This window comes from Oncorhynchus mykiss, chromosome 3, assembly GCF_013265735.2.
Source record: "Oncorhynchus mykiss isolate Arlee chromosome 3, USDA_OmykA_1.1, whole genome shotgun sequence".
Lineage (NCBI taxonomy): Eukaryota > Metazoa > Chordata > Actinopteri > Salmoniformes > Salmonidae > Oncorhynchus > Oncorhynchus mykiss.
In genome coordinates, this window is record NC_048567.1 from 15,072,005 (window position 1) to 15,096,696 (window position 24,692).

At 40.2% G+C, this 24,692-nt stretch overlaps 1 protein-coding gene across 29 annotated transcripts; it reads left to right on the forward strand.

Moving 5' to 3' along the window:
* Positions 1 to 23,909, forward strand: LOC110511049 (FXYD domain-containing ion transport regulator 6). 29 transcript variants are annotated; one of them, XM_036970018.1, is made up of 11 exons: positions 1 to 120; positions 16,123 to 16,179; positions 16,355 to 16,381; positions 17,191 to 17,217; positions 18,988 to 19,008; positions 19,363 to 19,557; positions 19,900 to 19,974; positions 20,768 to 20,804; positions 23,086 to 23,179; positions 23,405 to 23,445; positions 23,567 to 23,909. In XM_036970018.1, exons 2-10 carry the CDS (start codon positions 16,128 to 16,130, stop codon positions 23,420 to 23,422), a joined length of 546 nt encoding a protein of 181 aa, XP_036825913.1. In that variant the 5' UTR covers positions 1 to 120; positions 16,123 to 16,127; the 3' UTR covers positions 23,423 to 23,445; positions 23,567 to 23,909. The 29 variants fall into 29 exon arrangements, with proteins under 29 accessions (XP_036825913.1, XP_036825961.1, XP_036826010.1 ...); XM_021592128.2 differs by lacking the exon at positions 1 to 120 and adding an exon at positions 812 to 1,414; XM_021592154.2 differs by lacking the exon at positions 1 to 120 and adding an exon at positions 824 to 1,414 and having other exon boundaries at positions 19,363 to 19,386.
* Positions 23,910 to 24,692: the final 783 nt, after the last annotated feature.

The window sequence follows — 24,692 nt, forward strand, 5'->3', positions numbered from 1 at the left end:
CAGTAGTAGGCCTACATGGGAAAGTCTTAATGTGTGGGATAGCATGTAGCTAACTTTTTAAGGCCAAAGCCAAGTTGGCGTAACCTATAACCAAGCTTAGCCTTTTGTTTTTTTCCAAAGGTTTGTAATTTTCTTGTTTTGTTCTAACCTGGAACTGACTCTCTTCTGTTGACTCTGTTTGAAACTGCTGGGCCATCCCTACAGCTGCTGGGCCAACCTTAGAATAGGCTATACCCCACTTTCTGGCATGCTTAGGAAATCATTTTACTCCCACTGAATGTTACCTCACTCAGACCTAACATACAGTGCTAAACTTGTTTTGAACTGTGAAATAATTATATGGAAAATAGTCTCACAATGCCAAATAACTGCACACCATTTTTATGTTTTTAAACAGCCTAAAACAGATTCAGGGTAGCCTAAGCAGCCAATAGTTGGCGCTACATGTGCACTACTGTCTAGGATTGATGAGCCTTCCCGGTAATACACTCGTGTCTCCCATGGAGCGGCATTCAGCTGCAAAGACATCATCAAAGATTTGTGTAACTAACCCAAGATAGACCACAGGCTGTCGTTTCCAATGGGAGCAAATTAATCATAGTGGGCAGAACAAGCAAGCGTTCTCATGTATTTTCGATTTAGGATGGTGCACACCCTTGACTGAACACGGTGTACAACAAATTGTCCGAAAATATGAAAATGGTGGTGAAAAATAGTTTAGTACACATTTTCCTGTTTTAAGCGGCTCGACATTAAAGATGGTTAATGAGGTTGATTATGCCTTTGCAGTCTGAATGGAGGATGCTATATTTACGAGCCGGTCCACAGGGGACACGAGTGTATTACCCGCAAAGCACATCAAACCTAGACGATAGTTGCGCTAGATTTGCACTATCGGCTGCCTAGGATAGATTCATGGGTGTGCTCCCTCAGTCCGCACACAGTTCATGCATTTAAAATGTTTAACGTTTTCCAACACTATAGCAATTCGGTGACTGAATCGGCGTTTGTTTGGGGAAAACTAAAATCAAAATAGAGTTGGCTGTAAGGTTGTTTACCTCTCAGTAGCTGGGTAATTTTGGAGGGCAGATTGCGTTTCTTCTCAGACCAACCCCGAACCCCCTCCTCCTTCACCAGACGCTCAGATATACTAGACTACGAAAACTGTGTTGGATGTTTCAGGAGAAACATTTCAGGACCAGATTTTCATTATTTTTGAACAAATGCATGTACATTAAGTACGCTCATTAACCGTGTTTTATCAGTTTTGCAAATACTTTTTGTGTCGGTAAATTAAAACACTAGAAACATTGTATCTGAAGGAGCGCACTGGGCGGAGGTAGCGACCCAAGCATTTTTGTTATTCATCTTAACTCCACAGGCACCTCTTTTCCATTAATTGGACTTCTGACAGGTAATTTGTTTTCATTTGCCATAAATCTTTTAGGCAACAACAGCGCGACTGTTCTGACAGGCTGTTGTTATACATGTGCTTTTTGGAAGAAAGCTGTGCGCACAGCTTTAAAGTTTGTGTATAAATTCCTAAACTTATTTAAATAGCCTTGCAAGTAAGGCAATTTTTCCGTTGGTTTTAAGAACATTTTGTCTACAGAATGCTCCCCATATCATTACATTTACAACGATTTGTAAATATCTGAGAGCACGTGACCATACATTTTGTATTTATTTATTTCACCTTTATTTTATCAGGTAGTCCTACTGAAACCAAGGTATATTTTACAGATGAGTCCTGAATTACATAAATTACAGAAAATACATGCATCAAATCTAAATGCAAAATGCACATAGGAAGAAAAACATGGTCATAAAAACAAACACATTCATCAGCAATAAGGTCCTCAATCATCTTTCAGGATTGCTACAAGAGACACCAAAACATCTAGTTTAAGAACATTTAAGCTTGTTCCACTAATAAGGTGCAAGAAAAGTATATTGACTTTTAGTTAACTCATCAAAATGCTTTTTGAAAGATATCTGGGCTTCTGAATAGATGAAAAGCTATTTGTTAACAGGGACACGGATCAATATGGACACCATCCAAAGTACATATCATCAGTTATATTTACAGGACACAGAATCTACCCCTGCGGGACACCTCTCGTAATATACAGGTAACCTGATTTAACACCATCAGTAGATACACATTGAGTTACATCGGTCAAGTGATTTTTAAAGCGGTTACATGCAGCCTGGTCTCGGGCCAATTGAAGACTGAATTAGCAGTGAGTGATCATCAGTATCAAAGCCTTTGGCAGGTCAATGAAGAGGGCAGCACAATGTTGCCTTTTTTCCATACAGTAAACCACATAACTAGGGATGCAGCAGAGGTAATGCTATGACATGGTCTAAAACCTGTTTGATGTACATTTAGAATAAAAAGGTAAGAAATATCTTAGCTTAGAATTAATCAAGGGTTCAAATATTTTAGCTAGGCAAGACAGTTTAGAAATAGCATACATGACATAAGCCAATGACTATGGCAGCGATCATCAACTAGGGCCGGATAAATTATTACAAATAATTTGTAGACCGCAAGAAGCACAAACAGATACTTTTGTGTATATATAGTGTATGTGGACATCCCTTCAAATTAGTGGATTTGGCTCTTTCAGCCACACCCGTTGTTGACAGGTGTATAAAATCGAGCACACAGCCATGCAGTCTCCATAGACTAACATTGTCAGTTGAATGGCCTTACTGAAGAGCTCAGTGACTTTCAATGTAGCATCATCATAGGATGCCACCTTTCCAACAATTCAGTTCGTCAGATTTCTGCCCTGCTAGTGCTTCCTGGCCAACTGTAAGTGCTGTTATTGTGAAGTGGAAATGTCTAGGAGCAACAACGGCTCAGCTGCGAAGTGGTAGGCTACACAAGCTCACAGAATGGGACCGCCGAGTGCAAAATCACATAAAAATCATCTGTTATCGGTTGCAACACTCACGACTGAGTTAAATAGCTTCTGGAAGAAACATCAGCACAATAACTGTTCGTTGGGAGCTTCACAAGCCTAAGATCACCATGCGCAATGCCAAGCGTCAGCTAGATTGGTGTAAAGTTCGCTGCCATTGGACTTTGGAGAAGTGGAAACACGTTCAAATCAAACTTTATTTGTCACATGCGTTGAATAGAACAGGACTGACTGTGAAATGCTTACTTACAAGCCCTTAACCAGCAGTGCAGTTCAAGAAAGAGTTAAAGTATTTACAAAATAAACTAAAGTAAAAAAATATATAATTAACTAACACAATAAAATAACGAGGTTATATACAGGGAATACCGGTACCGAGTGAATGTGCAGGGGTACAGGTTAGTTGAGTTGAATTTATACATGTAGGTAGGGGGTGAAGTGACTATACATACATAATAAACAGCGAGTAGCAGCAGTGTAAAAACAAATGGAGGTGTGGGAGTGTCAATGTAAATAGTCCGGGTGGCCATTTGATTAATTGCACCGCAGTCTTATGGCTTAGGGGTAGAAGCTGTAAAGGAGCCTTTTGGTCCTAGACTTGGCACTCCGGTACCGCTTGCCATGCAGAAGCAGAGAGAATCGTCTATGACTTTGGTCACTGGAGTTTTTGGCCTTTCCTCTGACACCGCCTGGTATATAGGTCCTGGATGGAAGGGAGCTTTGCCCCAGTGCCGTACGCACTACCCGGTTAGGGTGCTCTCTCTGGTGCAGCTTTAGAACTTTTTGAGGATCTGGGGACCCATGCCAAATATTTTCCGTCTCCTGAGGGGGAAAAGGTGTTGTCGTGCCCTCTTCACGACTGTATTGGTGTGTTTGTGGACAACAAGGAACTTGAAACTCTCCACCCGCTCCACTACAACCCCGTCGATGTTAATGGCGGCCTGTTCGGCCAGCCTTTTCCTGTAGTCCACAATCAGCTCCTTTGTCTTGCTCACACTGAGGGAGAGGTTCTTGTCTTGGCACCACACTGCCTGGTCTCTGTCCTCCACCATATAGGCTGTTTCATCGTTGTCTGTGATCAGGCCTACCACTGTTGTGTAGTCAGCAAACTTAATGATGGTGTTGGAGTCGTGTTTGAACAGGGAGTACAGAAGGGGAAGTGGTGTTGAATGCTGAGCTGTAGTCAATGAACAGCATTCTCACATAGGTGTTCCTTTTGTCCAGGTGGGAAAGGGCAGTGTGGAGTGCGATTGTGTCATCTGTGGATCTGTTGGGGTGGTATGCGAATAAAAATATATATAATTCTTCACATTTTCAAGCAGTCCGTTTATATTTTCCAACGTGGCTATATATTTGGGTGAGGTTTATTTTCGCCTGAGTAGCCTTGTTTCACTACCAAAAATAAAATTAAACCATCTAGTGTTCAGCGAAATAACAATGCAATGTCAAATACAGCTAGCCTAGTCAAACAATTAACATCCAATCACATTAACTGTTACTCTCTCGCGGGAATGCCACAAATGGTCCATATGTGGCCAAACATAGCTGCTGCTCATTCCGTTTGCTTGAAAATTGATGAATGGTTAAAAAAAAGTAAGGCTTGCGTCCATAGAGACACATACCAGCTCTACTGGTAGTACTGTTACTACCAGCAGTACTACACCTGCACCTGTCGACGACACAACTTGTTCTGCTTCCACGAGCCCATCCAATGCTAGCATAACTATTTCTACATTTGCTGTTAGCCCAGCTAGCATGGACACTGACAGTTGTGAATCTGATGCAGCCGAAGAGCTACTGCCCCCTTACCCGTGAAAGCACCAAACAGCAGATAGGGAGATTGGACCATCGAAGAGGAGCAAATATGATGAGAACTACATTGATTTGGGGTTCACTTATATTAGGAGTAGTGCCTTTCCTCAGCCACAGTGTGTTATATGTGCAAAAGTACTCTCACAACTCAATGAAACCTTCACTCTGGCACAGACATTTAGAAGCAAAACATGCCCATTTCAAAAATAAGCCTCAGGAGTTTTTTTAAGCGAGAATTAAGACAACTTTAGATTAGTAAGACATATAAAAGCAACAGATACCATTAATAAGAAGGGGCTAAAAGCGTCATATATGGTGAGCTACCGAGTGGCTAGGACAGGAAAGCCCCATACTATTTTGGAGGACTTAATTCTTCCTGCTGCTGGGGGAAAAGGACAAAACTATACAGACAATTTCTCCATCAAACAACACTGTTTCACGACGCATCAGTGACATGGCAGGACATGTTTTGAAACAATTACTGCTTCGCATACAAGCCAGTGAATTCTATGCGTTACAGCTGGATGAGTCAACAGACGTGGCGGGCCTGGCACAGCTCCTGGTATATGGGGGGTCAATTAAGTTAGTGAGCGATTTATTTTTTAATCCTGCGTTTGTTGATTGCATGTTTTGGCTATTGAAATGAGCTGTGTCTGGTGGTGGTTTTACATATATATGTGCTATGTTTTCGCCGTAAAACATTTTAGAAATCTGACTTGCTGGCTAGATGAACAAGGTGTTTATCTTTCATTTGAGCTATTGGACTTGTTAATGTGTGGAGGTTAAATATTTTTAAGAATATTTTTGCGTTCCATGCGCCACCGTTTCAGCTGAACGTGGGAGGGTTGATCCCCAATTGGGAACCAGTATCGTAGACAGGTTAACCTCTTTGGGATAGGGGGCAGCATTTTCACTTTTGGATGAATAACGTGCCCAATTTCAACTTCCTGCTACTCATGCCAAGAATATAAGATATGCATATTATTAGTAGATTTGGATAGAAAACACTTTCAAGTTTCTAAAACTGTTTGAATCATGTCTGTGAGTATAACAACTTATGTAGCAGGCGAAACCCAGAGGCCTAACCATTAAGAATTATTTTTTGGTCTTTGTTTCGCCGAAAATACTTTTAAAAATCTGACACGTGTGCTGGATTCACAACGAGTGTAGCTTTAATTGAGTATCTTACATGTGTGATTTAATGAAAGTTAGATTTTTATATAATTGTTTTAAATTTGCCACGCTGCATTTTCCCTGTTTTTTGCCCAAGTGGGACGCAACCGTCCCCTATACCATAGGAAGTTAAGGAAGACGACCTCTTCCAGGACAACAGGAGAATATATTTTTTAAGTACTGGACAGCTTTGTGAAATTAAATGGACTTTGGTGGTCAAGATGTGTTGGTATCTGTACTGATGGCGCAAAAGCCATGACGGGGAGACATAGTGGAGTGGTAACACGCATGCAAGCAGTTTCTCCCGCGCCACTTGGGTACACTGCTACAACCACTGAGAGGCTCTTGCTGCCAAGGGAATGCCTGACAGATTGAAAGAGTTTTGCACACTACAGTGAAAATGGTTAACTTTGTTAAAGCAATGTATTTTCTACAATATGCAATGATATGGGCAGCGACCATGTAATGCTTTTACAACATACAGAAGTGCGCTGCTTATCAAGGGTCAATATATTGACACGAGCTTAATGTTTTCTTTACTGACCTTTCATTTTCTCTTGTCTGACCGTTTACATGATGACGAGTTTCTCACACGACTGGCCTATCTGGGTGTTTTTCTCACCTGAATGATCAATGTAGGATTACAGGGACTCTCCGCAACTATATTCAATGTACGGGACAAAATTGAGGCTATGATTAATTTGGAGCGCTTCTCTCTGCATTAACAAGAACAACACACAGGTCTTTCCATAATTTTATGATTTTTTTGTGTGCAAATTGTCTCAAGCTTACGGATGTCAGATGTGATATTGCGAAGCAGCTGAGTGAGTTGGGTGCGCAATTACGCAGGTACTTTCCCGAAACGGATGACACAAACAACTGGATTCGTTATCTCTTTCATGCCCTGCCTTCAGTCCACTTACCGATGTCTGAATAAGAGCGCCTCATCGAAATTGCAACAAACGGTTCCGTGAAAATGTAATTTAATCAGAAGCCACTGCCAGATTTGGGGATTTTTGGACACTGATGCCCTTTGCAAACACATACCTATGTGAAAACATGTACCTATGTGAGAGGGGATTCTCGGCCCTCACTAGCATGAAAACGAAATACCGGCACCGACTGTGTGTGAAAAATTATTTAAGACTGAGACTCTCTCCAATACAACCCAACATTGCAGAGTTATGTGCATCCTTTCAAGCACACCCTTCTCATTAACCTGTGGTGAGCTATTTACAATTTTTGCTGAACAAATAAGGTTTTATATGTAAGATGGTTAAATAAAGAGCAAACATGTAGGTATTACAGACTCTGTCAGTGAGAGGTTGACAATGTCAGTGAATACACTTGCTAGTTGTCAGTTCTCTGGAGTGATGACTCACACATCACCATCTGGCAGTCCGACGGACAAACTTGGGTTTGGGGGATGCCAGGAGAACGCCACCTGCCCGAATGCATAGTGCCAACTGTAAAATTTGATGGAGGAGGAATAACGGTCCCGTAGTTCCAGTGAAGGGGGATCTTAACACTGACATTCTCGACGATTCTGTGCTTCCTTTGTGGCAGCAGTTTGGGGAAGGCCCTTTCCTGTTTCAGCATGACAATCCCCCCGTGCACAAAGTGAAGTCCATACAGAAATTGTCTGTCGATCAGTGTGGAAGAACTTGACTGGCTTTTGTGGCTGAATGGAAGCAAGTCCCTGCAGCAATGTTCTAACATGTAGTGGAAAGCCTATCCAGAAGAGTGTAGGCTGTTGTAGCAGCGAAGGGGGGACCAACTCCATATTAATGCTCATGATTTTGGACTGAGATGTTTAATGAGCAGGTGTGCACATACCTTTGGTCATGTAGTGTATAATATTTGAGTATAACATTACCAAGTCAAACCTCGCTTAAATTTGTATATGGTCACATATCTCTCTATTATGCGTGAGAATACTTTGGAACAGATTTACAAAATGAAAATCACTTAGAGACAATTTGCTTTAATTTTTACAGTATTTTATGTCCAACAAATTAAATCACCCGGGAGCCAAATTCAGCCACAAGCCACCAGTTGGCATAGGCCTGCTGTACCATAAATGTTCAAAACGGACTGGGTTAACAGTTTCGGTGCTTGTAGTAGCCTAGCCTGTTTGGGATAGGGGGCAGCATTTTCACGTTTGGATGAAAAGCGTGCCCAGAGTAAACCGCCTGCTACTCAGTCCCAGTTGCTAATATATGCATATCATTAGTGGATTTTGATAGACAACACTCTGACGTTTCTAAAACTGTTTGAATGATGTCTGTGAGTATAACAGAACTCAAATGGCAGGCGAAAACCTGAGAAAAACCCACCCGGAAGTGGGAAATCTGAGGTTTGTAGTTTTTCAACTCTTTGCCTATCGAATATACAGTGTCTATGGGGTCAAATTGCACTTCCCAAGGCCTCCACTAGATGTCAACAGTCTTTAGAACATGGTTTAATGCTTCTACTGTAAAGGAGAGAGGAATGAGAGGGGATTGAGTCAGTGGTCTGGCGGAGTGGCATGAGCTGACCGCGCGTTCAGGTGAAAGTTAGCTTGAGTTCCATTGCATTTCTGAAGACAAAGGAATTATCTGGTTGGAACATTATTGAAGATTTATTATAAAAACATCCTATAGATTGATTCTATACTTCGTTTGACATGTTTTTACGAACTGTAATATGACCTTTTTAAACTTTTCGTATGAACTAAGCGATCGTGCATTGAGCATTTGGATTACTGGGCTAAACGCGCTAACAAAAAGGAGGTATTTGTACAAATTATGGACTTTATCGAACAAATCAAACATTTATTGTGGAACTGGGATTCCTGGGAGTGCATTCTGATGAAGATCATCAAAGGTAAGTGAATATTTATAATGCTATTTCTGACTTCTGACTCCAACATGGCGGATATCTGTATGGCTTGATTTGTTGTCTTAGCGCCGTACTCAGATTATTGCATGGCTTGCTTTTTCCGTAAAGTTTTTTTGAAATCTGACACAGCGGTTGCATTACGGAGAAGTATATCTCTAATTCTGTGCGTAACCCTTGTATCTTATATTAAAGTTTATGATGTCTATTTCTGTAAATTGATGTGGCTCTCTGCAAAATCACTGGATGTTTTGGAAGCAAAACATTACTGAACGTAACGTGTCAATGTAAACTGAGATTTCTGGATATAAATATGCACTTTATCGAACAAAACATACATGTATTGTGTAACATGAAGTCCTATGAGTGTCATCTGATGAAGTGATTAATTTTAATTTAATTTTCTCTTTCTGCTTTTTGTGACTCCTCTCTTTGGCTGGAAAATGGCTGTGTGTGTTTTTGTGACTAGGCTCTGACCTAACATAGTCATATGTTGTGCTTTCGCTGTAAAGCCTTATTGAAATCGGACACGATGGGAATATTAACAAGAAGTTTCTTTCATTTAGTGTATTGCACTTGTGAATATATGAAAGTTCATATTTCTAAAAAATATTTTGGAATTTCGCGTGCTGCCTTTTCAGTGGAATGTTGTCGAGCGGAGAACCCCTAACCATAAGAAGCTAGTCTAATTTTCTTACTTTTTATTTGTCCTTTTCAGTTCAGTCAAAATGCAATAACCTCACAACTCTCTAGGCATGAGAAGTAGCTATCTATAGACTAATGGGCTAGATGAAAACCATGACTGAGGTTAAAAGTATTTTCTAAGAATAACTTAGTTTAAACTTTGTTTACTTGAGGGTGAGTCTCCTTTAAAGTAGAATGCTGTAACAAACACGATTATTGGCCTTTGTTATAACTCTTGCAGCATTTGGTAGATTAAGATATTGATTGTTGTTAATCCTGTTCTTAAACCCTGGTTGAGTGTTTAAATCCCTGTTTCTCTCTAAACCATGCCACACTGCTCCAACTCAGAAACCTTAAGTATGAGTAGTTATAGTCGCCTTATAGAACAGCTTCTCTATGCCTTGGGCTAGGGATGGGACAGATAGGGTCTGTGCCAAAAGATGGGCTCTGATCAAAAGATGGGCTCTGATCAGAGTCAGTGGGGCTAATCGTTTTAATCACTGTCATATTATTATATTAAATACAGTGACGGCAGTCATGTGGAAATCTACATAATTTATAGTATGAGTTCTGCCACCTCATCTGCTGCCAGAGTAGTTCTTAATTATCATATTTCAGTTGGACAGAAGTCCTGAGGACAGTGACTTAATCTGACAGGTGATGTAATGAATACATAATTAGATATATAATATGGCTAATTTGTATGTTCACCGTTCAATTCTCCCAAAATCCCACATTCGTGTTCTGCACATGAATCAAAAATACTCACAGTTCCCTAGAGATTAGTGTCAGGTGAGTACATTCTTCTGCAGCACTCCAACAAACAAGATTTTGTTTAACGAAACATTTAGACTTATAGTTGGAGTCATTGGAAGTTGGAAGTTTACATACAGTTAGGTTGGAGTCATTAAAACTCATTTTTCAACCACTCCACAAATTTCTTGTTAACAAACTATAGTTTGGGCAAGTCGGTTAGGACATCTACTTTGTGCATGACACAAGTAATTTTTCCAACAATTGTTTACAGACAGATTATTTCACTTATAATTCACTGTATCACAATTCCAGTGGGTCAGAAGTTTACATACACTAAGTTGATTGTGCCTTTAAACATCTTGGAAAATTCCAGATAATTATGTCATGGCTTTAGCTTCTGATAGGCTAATTGACATAATTTGAGTCAATTGGAGGTGTACCTGTGGATGTATTTCAAGGCCTACCTTCAAACTCAGTTCCTCTTTGCTTGACATTCATCGGAAAATCAAAAGAAATCAGCCAAGACCCCAGAAGAAAATGTGTAGACCAACACAAGTCTGGTTCATCTTTTCAGCAATTTCCAAACGCCTGAAGGTACCACGCTCATCTGTACAAACAATTGTATGCAAGTATAAACAACATAGGACCACGCAGCCTTCATACCGCTCAGGAAGGAGACGTGTTTTGTCTCCTAGAGATGAACGTACTTTGGTGCAAAAAGTGCAAATCAGTCCCAGAACAACAGCAAAAAGGACCTTGTGAAGATGCTGGAGGAAACGGCTACAAAAGTACCTATGTTGATATGTCAGAATAATCTTAAAATAAAGTGGAGATCCTAGCTGACCTAAAACAGGGAATTTTTATTAGGATTAAATGTCAGGAATTGTGAGAAACTGAGTTTAAATGTATTTGGCTAAGGTGTATGTAAAACTTCCAACTTCAACTGTATCTGCTGTCTGTAACAAAATTCAGGACACTTTCTGCCTAGGGTGCCAATGTCTCCACAAACAACACTCCAGTGTGGGGGTTTTGGTTTAAGAGCCACGACCGATAAACACATGATGGGAAAATCTAGAAGGACGAACTTGGACGAACATTTGTAGAAAGAATGGTCTACGTGTGAAAAACTGTAGCGGCATGCCGTCGTGCACAGTGACTGCACATTCCAGCTGAGAAAAAAAGCTGAGTTAGTGCCTTCAAAAAGGATTCACACCCCTTGACATTTTCCATTTTTTTTTGTTACATACTGAATTTCAAATGGATGAAACTTAGATTTGTTTTTCACTGGCTTACACACAATAACCCATAATGTCAAAGTGGATTTTGTTTAGATTTATTTTTTACAAATTAATTAAAAATGAAAAGTGGACATTTCTTGACAATAATTATTCAACTCCTTTGTTATGGTAAGCCTAAATAAGTTCAGGAGTAAAAAAATGTGCTTTAACAAGTCCCTTAACAAGTTGCATGGACTCACTGTGTGCAATAAAAGTGTTTAACATTAGTTTTTTGAATGACAACCTTATCTGTACCCCACACATACATATAATTTTAAGGTCCCTCAGTCGAAGAGTGAATTTCAAACACAAATACCAGGGAAGTTTTCCAATGCCTTGCAAAGAAGGGAACCTACTGGTTATATACTGTATATATATTTTTTTAAAGCACACATTGAATATCGCTTTGAGCATGGTGAAGTTATTTATTACACTTTGGAGGTGTATCAATACACCCAGTCACTACAAATATATAGGTGTCGTTCCTAACTCAGTTGCCGGAAAGGAAGGAAACCGCTCAGAGATTTCACCATGAGGCCAGTGGTGATTTTAACAGTTACTGAGCTTAATGGCTGTGATAGGAGAGAACTGGGGATGGATCAGCAACATTGTAGTTATTTCACAATATTAACCTAATTAACAGTGAAAAGAAGGAAGCCTGTACAGAATAAACATATTCCAAAACATAATCCTGTTTGCAACAAGGCACTAAAATAATACTGCAAAAAAATGTGGCGAAGATATTCAGTTTTTGTCATGAATACAAAGTGTTTTTGGGGGGGAAAATCCAATACAGCACATTACGGAGTACCGCTCTCCATATTTTCAAGCATAGTGGTGGCTGCATCATGTTATGTGTATGCTTGTAATCGTTTAGGACTAGGGAGCTTTTCAGGATAAAAAAAATAAATAGAATGGAGCTAAGCACCGGCAAAATTCGAGAGGAAAACCTGGTTGTCTGCTTTACACCAGACACTGGGAGATGAATTCAGCTTTCAGCAAGAGAGTAACCTAAAACACAAGCCAAATCTACACTGGAGTTGCTTCCCAAGAAGAAAGTGAATGTTCCTGAGTGGCCAAGTTACAGTGTTGACATAAATATACTTAAAAATCTATGGCAAGACCTGAAAATGGTTGTCTAGGCATGATCAACAACCAATTGGACAGAGCTTGAAGAATTTTGAAAATAATAATGGGCAATTGTTGTACAATCCAGGTGTGGAAAGCTCTTAGAAACTTATCCAGAAAGACACTCAGCCGTAATTGCTTAAAGGTGATTCTAACATTTATTGACTTAGGGGATTGAATACTGACCTATTAGTGACCTATATATTAGTAATTTATTTCACTACATATATATATATATATATTTTGTTTTAGAAATGTTAGAATTTTTCTTCCACTTTGACATTACATGGTGTTTTGTGTAGATCTTTGACAACAAATTACAATTAAATCCATTTTAATCACACTTTGTAACTCAACAAAATGTAGAAAAAGTAAAGGGGCGTGGATACTTTCTGAAGGCACTGTATGTCTTTAACCCCCTGACCAAATATCAAGTGCAACTCAGCCCGGGTCTCTCCTCCCTGCATCTCGATACTGCCAGGACAGGATACCTGTGTTCTATGGTGCAGACACTGAAATAACCCCCTCTACCCTTACCCCGAGTCAGGAGCTAATAACATAAAGAGATCATGGGGGAACTGTTTGGCTGCAATCCCGTTAACGGATATGACAACAGCCAGTTAAATTGCAGGGCGCCAAATTCAAAACAACAGAAATCTCATAATTTCAAATTCCTCAAACATACATGTATTTTATACCGTTTTAAAGGTAATCTTGTTGTTAATCCCACCACAGTGTCCGATTTCAAATATGCTTTACAGCGAAAGCACCACAAACGATAATTTTAGGTCACCACCAAGCCACAGAATTAAACACAGCCATTTTTCCAGCCGAAGATAGGAGTTCCAAAAAGCACAAAGAGATAAAATGAATCACTAACCTTTGGTGATCTTCATCAGATGACACTCATAGGACTTCATGTTACACAATACATGTATGTTTTATTTGATAAAGTTCATATTTATATCAAAATATCTGAGTTTACATTGACGCGTTACGTTCACTAGTTCTAAAAACATCCAGTGATTTTGCAGAGCCACATCGATTCAACAGAAATACTCATCATAAATGTAGATGATAATACAAGTTATACACATGGAATTATAGATATACCTCTCCTTAATGCAACCTCTGTGTCAGATTTCAAAAAAACTTTACAGAAAAAGCAATCCATGCAATAATCTGAGACGGCGCTCAGAAAAATAATCAAATTAGCCGCCATGTTGGAGTCAACAGAAACCATAAATTACATGATAAATATTCCCTTACCTTTGATCTTCATCAGAATACACTCCCAGGAATCCTAGTTCCGCAATAAATGCTTGATTTGTTCGATGATGTCCGTTATTTATTCAAGTTTCTAAAGACGGTTGACATCTAGTGGAAGCCCTAGGAATTGCAACTTCATTCATATCTCACTGTGAATTCAATAGGGCCTGGGTTGAAAATCGACCAACCTCAGATTTCTCACTTCCTGTTTGGATTTCTTCTCAGGTTTTCGCCTGCCATATGAGTTCTGTTATACTCACAGACATCATTCAAACAGTTTTAGAAACTTCAGTGTTTTCTATCCAATACTAATAATAATATGCATATATTAGAAACTGAGACTGAGGAGGAGGCTGTTTACTCTGGGAACCTCTGGTCACCTTTCATCCAAGCTACTCAATACTGCCCCTGCAGCCATAAGAAGTTAACTTCTATATAACAACAACCAGTGATAGTACAGGGCGCCATATTCAAAAGAACAGAAATCTCATAATTAAAATTCCTCAAACATGCATGTATCTTATATCGTTTTCAAGGTAGTCTTGTTGTTAATCCCACCACAGTGGCCGATTTCAAATAGGATTCATGGGGAAAGCACCACAAACGATTGTTAGGTCACCAACAACTCACCAAAATACATAGCCAATTTTACCAGCCAAAGAGAGAGAGAGAAAAAGCACATATAGAGATAAAATGAATCACTAACCTTTGATAATCTTCATCAGATGACACTCATATGACTTCATGTTACACAATACATGCATGTTTTGTTTGATGAAGTTCATATTTCTATCAGAAAATCTGAGTTTACATTGGCGTATTAGATTCACTAGTTCCAAAAACATCCAGTGATTTTACATAGCCACACCATTCAACAGAAATACTCATCATAAATGTTGATGATAACACAAGTTATACACATGGAATTATAGATATACCTCTCCCTAATGCAACCGCTGTGTCAGATTTCAAAAAAACTTTACGGAAAAAGAAACGCATCTATACTTTTGAGACGGCGCTCAACAGTAAAAACATCACAGCCGCAAAGATGGCGTCAACATAAACAAGAAATTACATGACAAATGTTCCCTTACCTTTGATGATCTACATCAGAAAGCACTCCAGGAATCCCATGTCCAAAATAAAGGATTGTTTTGTTCGAAAATGTCTTATTTATGTCCAAATACCTTCTTTTCTTAGCGCGTTTGGTATACATATCCAAACGTTAATTCTGGTCAGCGTTATATCGGACAAAAACTTCAAAAAGTGATATTACCGGTCAAAGAAACATTTCAAACTAAGTACAGAATCAATCATTAGGATGTTTTTAACATATAGCTTCAAGAAAGTTCCAACCGGAGTACTCCTTCTTGTCTTTGTGAGCAATGGAACGCAAGTGACTACCACAAGGAATTAACATGATCAGAAAATGGCTGACTGCCAGACACCTGACTGATTCTGCTATCATTCACTCCCACAACATCATATCGTCTCCATTATAATTTCTATTGATGGTTGACATCCAGTGGAACCCCTAGGCAGTGCAACACCATTCATATCTCAAGGGGATTTCATTGGGGACTCTGGTGAATACAGACAAAGCTCAGATTTCTGACTTCCTGTTTTGATTTCAACTCAGGATTTTGCCTGCCAATATGAGTTCTGTTATACTCACAGACATCATTCAAGCAGTTTTAGAAACTTTAGAGTGTTTTCTATCCAATACTAATAATAAAATGCATATATTAGAAACTGAGACTGGGGAGCAGGCCGTTTACTTTAGGCACCTTATTCATCCAAGCTACTCAATACTGCCTCCCAGCCATAAAAAGTTAAAGTTGCAGGGTGTTGTGACTAGCACTGCTGGTCCCCTCCGATACAAAGCTGTATGTGTTCATCAACAAGGCTGACGTTAAAATGCTGGGATCTGCACCTATTCCCCCCACAACCAGACCTGTCAGACACTGGTGGTGGGAGAACTTCATCACTCCGCTGGTCAGGACAACTGTGTAAGCCTGTTATGTTTCCTCATTATGAGCATAGCAGTCTTTCCATTACATTATGCTTGAAATAAGTAAATGCGTCCCCTCAGGTGATTGAACTTGGTTCTCAAATAAAGTATTTGCTTTCTGTTTTGCCATTTTTCTCCTACGCTTTCAGTCATTGTCTTTGGGAGGTCCTTCATGTTTCTGGTGGTTGTTTCCCTTTGTCTCCAGGTGACATGGATCTCTCTCTGTTGGTGGCATTCTGCTCCTGTGTTCCTCCAGCTTTGGGTGAGCTTTTTCCTTTCACTTTTTTATGTTTGAGCTTCTCTCTCAAAATACTTGACTCCAGCACATGAATGGTGACTGAGGAGCATTCACAGTGTGGTGAGGGAACTGTAATGTTTTATTCAGAGTGCCAGTGATTTAAAGAATGAGCTGGTCTCTGGTCTGTCTGTACTAACAGGGTCAGGATTTGGCAGGGAGATGCCAGGTAAGTTTGCAGTGCATTGGATGCCTCAGCTGTGTCAAATGAATGAGAAATGCAGTCTGTCTGCCTTGGAATAGACACAGAATGCATGGCCATCCTTTTTGGCTTATCAGTTGCCCTAGAGCAGTGATTCCCAACTCCAGTGCTCAAATACCCCCCTTTTTTTTAACAGTACACATTTTTATTGTAGCCCTGGACAAACAAACCTGATTCAACTTGAATCCTCGATGAGTTGAATTTTGTGTTTTTGTCCAGGGCTACAACAAAAATGTGTGCTTGCGGGGGGGGGGGGGGGACTGGAGTTGGGAAACACTGCCCGGTCCCCCCAGACTTTTCACATTTTTGTTTTAACCTTAAACTGGCACACCTGATTCAATTAGTCAAAGGCTTGATGATTAGTTGACTAATTGAACCAGGTGTGCCCGTTTAGGGTTAAAACAAAAGTGTGAAATGTCTGAGGGATGGGGGCAGAGGAGAGGGTTGGGAAACCCTGTCCTAGAGTATGGCTGTCTGTAGAGAAACTGGAAAGGTCATTCACAGTGCAGTGTTTCCCCCTAGGATGTTTTTCAGCAGTGGTGGCAGAGTTAGCAGGGGGAGGTTGGGGGTTGCAGCGGATGGGGTCATCCTGGGGCAGAAATCAACATAGTAAATACATTTTAAAAAATGTCCAGTGTCGGCCAATGCATGTAGGGGAGACACTGCAATGTGATAGAGGAATGTGTGCAGTGTCATATTTTAGTGAACTGTGTAGTGTCTTAAGAGTGCCAGTGATTTAAAGAATGAGCTGGTCCCTGGTCTGTCTATACTAACAGGGTCATCTATAGGCAGGGACATGCCAGGTAAGTTTGTTTTATTGGATGCCTCAGTGTTGTTATAAAGGAATGAGAAACACGGTGTCTGTTTTGGAATGGGCACTGAGAATGCACCGCCATATTTGTTATTGGCTGGTCAGTTGCCCTAGAGCAATGTTTCATCAAACTCAGTCCTGGGGTCCCCATTTTGGTTTTTGCCCTAGCACTGCACAGCTGATTGAAATAACTCCTTGTCGGGGTGGCAGGACCGACTTTGGGAAACTCTGCCGTAGAGCACACTGCTGAACTCGGCCCTCCGTGAAATGAGGGTCTGTGTGTTTTCGCTCCACCCTAATTAGTAAAGAACTCCCCTCACCTGGTTGTCTAGGTCTTAATTGAAAGGAAAAAGCAAAGACCAGCAGACTAGACCCTCCATAGAATGAGTTTGATACCCCTACCATAGAGTATGGCTCTCTGTAGAGTAACTAGCTTTGCTTTGTATGTACTTACATAGTGCGCAACTATATTGATTAAGTACTATTGTGTAAGGATTTCAAGTTATGATTAAATCCAGTTCATTTGAAATGGGCTCATCTAGACTGGTGTAAGAAAGAGCCTTTGCTTTCCTGGCCAGGATTAGCCTTTTTCTCATGTGAGGGATTTTAGTAATCGGTCATTTGAAGTGCAGCTAAGCCTCCCATATTGTAGTAGCATGTGGTGCTAAGCAGTCCTACACTGCACTTTGGGTTGTGTTGTGCTGACTTGTTCCTGAGCAGATTACCCTACATTAGTTGTTTTTCTCCTCAGTCAACAGGGTGATTTGGGGCAGGATATGAGTTCCCCTGGTAATGGAGAGGAATGACACCAAACGAAAGTGTTTGTCGGACATTAGGCTTATCTATTGCACCATAAAAAGCCCTGCTGGCTCGGGTTGTCGTTCTCTGACATCCTTTAGAAGAAAACAAAATGAAAATGTCAGCAGATACAAGATGAGCCAATCAGAGAAGCATTTCATTGTTAGAGAGCTGAGCAGTGATTATTGTACTACACCTTGGGATCTTCAAGAAGTGGTTCTATTACCTCTGTACTCAACGAAGCAGGAGTCATTTATTTGTTATTTGGTGATCCAGATAACGTGACATCCATGTGATTTAGATTCTTAATCTAAATGGTATTGTGAGGGAAGATGTGACATTTGGTTGATTCTCAAATGGTTACTCACACTGCACAAGCCAACGTGCGTGCGCACACACACACACACACACACACACACACACACACACACACACAGTGAAGTCTGCTTTATTACAGCACCTACCTGAGCTGACATGGGTCACTGGCCTTGGGAAATGACTGCTGAGTGGGTATGGTTATAAATGCATCAGGACTAAATGCAACTCTGTGTGGTGTCTTGCATCATTGTAGCTTTAGCATTTCCCCTACATTTCAACCACATTTTGCAACTTCCCCTTTACTCTTCTGAAGAGAGAGCCACCTGATTGTTGCCAGATTGTATTTAAAAGCATGCACTGTGTATCGCATCACCCAGTGGTTTAATCTAAGTGCATGCACCATTCCTAAACCTTCAGTACAAGTGGACCATATTTTAAAAAATCACAGAACACTTACAACCAGTCTTACTATCATGTGTACAGTAGTCACTATTTACATTCAATGTACACCTCTGGAACACTTGACTACAGTTCTGAAGGTAAACAGAGCCTTAAACCAGTTCTGAAAGCTTCGTAGTTCACACCAAGCACACAGTCAGAGCTATTCTCTGTCAATCATTAATGCTTTCTGTCTTTTGTTTTCCAGCATCGAGGATGGTTGAAAAGGGTAAAGGTTTCTTGTTGTTTCAGATGAACATTACTGTACTGATTGTATTTCACTTTAAAGAGCATGTTGGCAAATCGCATACTTTTTGGTCACTCACCATCTTTTCACACCAGTTGCACTCGAAACTCAGTTTATGTTTGAATTAGTTTAACTCCAAACATGGTGTTTAAGTTTCTATGGAAAGGGTTCACTATGAATGTGTGTGATTTAAAGGAGATTTAATTCCCAGCAGGGCCACAACATTTGTATAAGTCTCCCAGTGGTTCCTTTACAATGCATTCCATCTGGCGCATGCGCAGCTCTGTCCTCTATTTGCTTTGTTTTCATGTATTCCCTCTCCTTCTCCCCTCCCAGACTATGACTCTGCATTTCACTACGGTGAGTGGGGGATGGATCAACATGGACTAACTCCACTGGGGGTAAACGTGACACTTCTCAGGAAATATCTGGGAGGTCAAGACGGGTTTGCGTTTTCCCTCCATTTTTCAAGTTCAACTGGCAAACAGTCCCTCCCACTCTGCTGTAACACACTGCTCTATCCTGTCTTCAGTAGGTCTATGCATTCACAGACACATTATAGGATATATTCAGCTCTTACAGTGAATATCCTTCCATGTTTGAGGCAGTAATATCAATCAAAATATAGATACCTATAGATGTGAACCTGATAGATTTATCAATCGTGGCATATACAGTAGGAGAGTATGTTTGAATTATCTCATAGGAACATGGTGTCATAATTGCATAGCTTTGCTATGCTGTAATAGACCCAAAGAGGGTACAGTGCATACATATGTACTGATTAAGATGGTTTATGTTACACTGTGCCTTGCACATGTTCTGTAGTAGTGGGCCTTACTGTGCAGGGATACAAATGTATTTCTGTTTCAGACTATGAATCTCTGAGGATCGGTGGACTGATCTTCGCTGTGGTACTGTTTGTCATGGGCATAGTCCTAATCGTCAGTAAGTCTGTCTGCCCAACTACGGTTATACTTAAATTGAAATAAAATGTGATTAGTCTCATAAGTTTATTTCTACTGTACCAATCTCATTCCATAATTGTATTTCTGCGCTGTTCAACATGCTGATCCATTGGACAGCCCTTCTTTACCAGTCCAGTCCTTATAAACAAGCCTGGGGTCAGTTACTTGCTGGGGGCTGGGATGCAGGCCAACATGCCTTGCACAACCCCCAGGACACCCAACACCTCTCTACCCTGTAGGCATCTGCACATCTAGGGCACTGACTAAAACTGACCTGGACGCTATGCAGCCTTTTCCCCTCCCTCCTCATCTCATGTTCTTGCACTCATCCACCCCACCCTAGGCATAGCTGCAGCCCCCCCACCCGCCCTAAATCTTACTCCAAGCATCCATTACATTAGTCATAGATATCACAGGGGGCAGAGGGATTGTCCCCTCTCCTGCTACTACACATGTGCAAAGAGGCTTTGGGTCTTCAGTGTTCTGTCCAAGCTGTACAAATAATCAATCATTCAAGCGCTTAGTTTGGGTATTTTTTAGTGGATAGGGTCTTGTAAAATATAATATTCCAACTTCAAAACAGATCAGTTGCTGAAGTATCTTCATTCTAGTGCTAGTTTAGCAGGCAGTATATTCATTCTAGTGCAAGTTTACCAGGCATGTGTCTTTGACACCTAGGATGGAGAGAGGCCTGTCAACTCTGGCTATCCTCAGAGCTTATCATCTTTCCATCATAGTAGCTCTTCTTCACACCAATTTCTCTCTCTCTGCAGGCCAGAAATGCCCATGTAAATCAAGTCCGAAGTCACGGTAAGTTGGACAAAGAGATAGTGTTGATAAAACATGGCATAGAAAGAACTTTGTGCGGTCCAAACACTTAAGACACCTTCGTCCACTTACCCTCGCCTTATGCCTGTTATGTACGCAGAGAATTTACCCTTTACTGGGAATTTATTCCTTCACACGGTAAATCTGGGGAAAAGGGGCTGAACGGAACCAAAGCAAAGAAAGTACATGTCAAAGCCCCCTCTCCTACCTAACCACTACTTACCTATCTTAGCACCACCTGGTACGCTAACCAAAATACAGGGGCTGGTCCGCCCAGGTCTTACCTATTGTGCATAGACAGTAAATACTACGGGTTGTGTATGCCCGCAGGCCTCTTGCCTAAGGACTCCATAGGTGCCTTCCCCCCTGGAAACAAATTAAACAGAATAATACAAACTACTTCACCAAAACAAAAAAACTGAGAAACAACACAGGACATAACCATCAGCTCTCTCTGAGCAACAACTAATACAGGACATACCAATCAGCTCTCTCAGCAACAACCACAGAACATAACCATCAGCTCTTAACAACAACCAACACAGGACACACTAATCAGCGCTCTTCTGAGCAACAGAACACTGGCTTATATAGCTGGAGAGGAGTCTGTAATGGGATACAACTGTATCCCCTGACGAGAGATGGCGGGGTCAGATCTCCAATCATCGATGTGGCCCACCAATCAGCTGCTTCCTGAAACACACACACACAAACAAAACCACAACACAGAAACTGGGGAACGTAACAATGCCCTTGGGGGAATCTCCGTCGCCATCTTGGAGGGCGGTCCAAATGATTAGCCAAGCAAGGGAAGTTTGCAACCTAAGCCCCTTAGTCCTCGTTTTTATTTGGCTTTGCGAGTGTACAATTCTGTTCACTCCGGGGCCTGAAACTCCCAATAATTAAATTTGCAACGATTGTACATCCGCTAAGAAAAGTCAGTGATAACTTAAAACAACATCAATGGAGAAGTCAACATACAAGTGTAAGTAAAAACTAATGCAAATAAGTTAGAATTTGTGCTACTAATGCACATGACGGCACAAACACATCTCGTAAAAAGTACGTTTTTGGCAATTGTAGAAATAAAACATTTTCCTTCAGAAGTTCGTTAGGCAGGCTAACGTTAGTTAGCTACTTAATTTGCTAGCTATCTTACCGTAGGCGTATATTAATAATGATATATTTAATATAAGTAGACATGCACTCATGATTGTCTGTAGCACATATAAAGTAACCACAAGCTGAAAACACAATCATCACAGGATGAACGAGTGATGCATTTTCAGCCAAGGATGGTTCTACCCCAGCTGGCATGAGAGGAATATTGACTTTTTTCCTGATATTTTCAACAACAAGGGTAATATTCTCACATATGAACAATTTATACATTGAAAGAGTTTCCAATACCTTTCAGAGAGTTTATTTCTGTGATCAAAGCCGTTCCCAGTGGTCTAACTACACTTGTGAAAAGTCATCTTAATTTTGGGAACGATCATAAAGTTTATCCAGAACTCAGATTTGAAGGCGTGGGCTTACTTGAGAAATCTTGTTGTAATAAGACAAATTCTTCATTCACAAAACCAACTTACACCGAGAGGAAAGTTTTTCTGGAACATGCTTAATCCTGACATTGTCTGGAAAAATGCATGGTTAAGGCCTTACAAATACTGTATACCAAACGAAGTTAAGGAAGATACACTTCAACATTTTACATAAGATATATCCATGTATTTCTATGATTTCCAAATTTGTGGCTATTGATGATATCTGCGTTTTCTGTGAAAAAGAAGCTGAGAATCTGTCTCACTTGTTCTTTGAATGTAAATTTGTGACAGAATTTTGGGAAAACGTTGCAAAGTACTTATTTACCATTATGAACACTGCCTATAATTTTAACATAAAATATATAATATGTTACTATTGCAATGATAACAAAACCACTGAAATGATTGTTAATGTTTTAATTCTTGTTGCCAAATACTTTATACACAAACCAAAATTCTATACCAAAATTACCAATTTTTCTGATTGATTTGAATTATCTTAGTAAAACACTAACCCTAGTGAATAACAACAAGAATAACATCTTCATGAATCATTATAATAAGATATTGTTTATGTTTTGTATTTTATGTATATGTTTTGTATGTTTGGCCATTGTTAATACCTGTGTTTCGTTTGTTAGACATGTTGGATGTAGCAATGTAAGTAGATTTTTGTATTATGAATTAAATCATTCCTTCCTCCCTTGCCCTGCAAGTGTATACTCGTCAGACGTCATGATACCTCATCAGAAGTGTCCACTTAATTTGAGGGCTGAAGTGTTTGGACCGCAACCCTTGACTGAGTTCATTGTAAGGCCTTTAAAGTGTAATCTCTAGACCAGTAAGAGGAGCTTTTTAGAATATTCTTAACCGTTAGACAGAAGCTTCAGTACTCATTTTGAGTTTTAATACATTTCCCCCCTATGTTTTAGGGTTTAGATGGCTTGTTTAGGTATTGTATACTTTTTAATCACTGTCCAAGTAGTGATTTTGCTCTAGTGGTTTACCTGTTTGTTTACCATTTTCCTCTCTTAGGCCTTCTGGGGTACCTGAGGCAGAGGCAGGGGTTGTGACAGGTAAAATCATCTATATCTTTGTCTTCATTGGCATATTGGTCTTTATCAAATGTCTGATTTGTATGTATCATTTTATTTATGAAACCAATACATCTCATCGTGTTTACCATTCTGCTCTCAGGTCCCCAGTGATGTAAAGTCTCGCCACCAGGCGGCAGCATTGGACAGTGGAGGACTAACTATGGCTATCTCCCAGAGAGCACAAGGCTCATTTTTTAAATTTCATCCTGCTGATATGTTCTCTTGACATGTTTTTTTCTTTTCTCTTTTTTCTATATGAATGAATCTACAGCGACAGTATTCTGAAGGCATAATTGGTTGATGCAGTAGGGTAGGCTATAAAACCTGTCATATGTGATAGACACACATGAACAAGCAATTTTGTAAGTTAGAACTTGACTATTTATGACTATTTTAAATTGTAATATTTCCACATTGTTAAATAAAGTGATGTAGATGGGTCATTGTGTGTTGTGTTCCAACTTTTCCCACTATCAGCCACTGGCATAGACTGTCTCCCTGTCAGTCACTGCTACTGGCACAGTTTTTCCCCAGTAGCGCAGTTCTAATGGATATTCAGCACACCCGTTTTGCTGATGTTGCACCTTTCTGCAGGCAATAGTAGATGAATTCATTCAACCTCCTGACAAGTGCAGCAACATCAAACATGCTGCAGCCCATTGTTTAGAACCATTGTTGCATGCTAATCTGATTAGTTTTTTGCTTAACAAAAGTGGCCTATCATTTTATCATGAAAATAACTCTGTTATGGTTATTGGTATATTCTTGGCCAAAGAGGGTCTAGCTGCAGGATGGATGAGGGAGAGGACCTGTCAAAGACAGCTTTTCAATAGTGACAGATGTATTTCCTCCATCTAGGAAAGTGGCCACAATCGAAAGAAGGGAGGGGGGGGGGGGGGGGTTGACTGCATAAGATAAACCTTTTTATCATCCCATTAGGAAAATACTTGAAATGATAATTCCCATTTGAAATGATAAGAATTCTCCTAAATTCACTTGGTCACTCAAATATATGCTAACTAAGGCATTCCTTGTGAAATAATGTAGCTGGAGTAAAATGATTGCATGAAAGATCACATGCATTTTCTGCCTACACCAGCACCAGGGACTTAAAGATGTTTTCTTCTTTACTATACATTTACTCTGTATTTTTATATAGATGATAAGACGGGAATTCCTTTGGACACAGCCTCTCCCGTGTTGCTCTGTTGCTAGGAATATCTTCT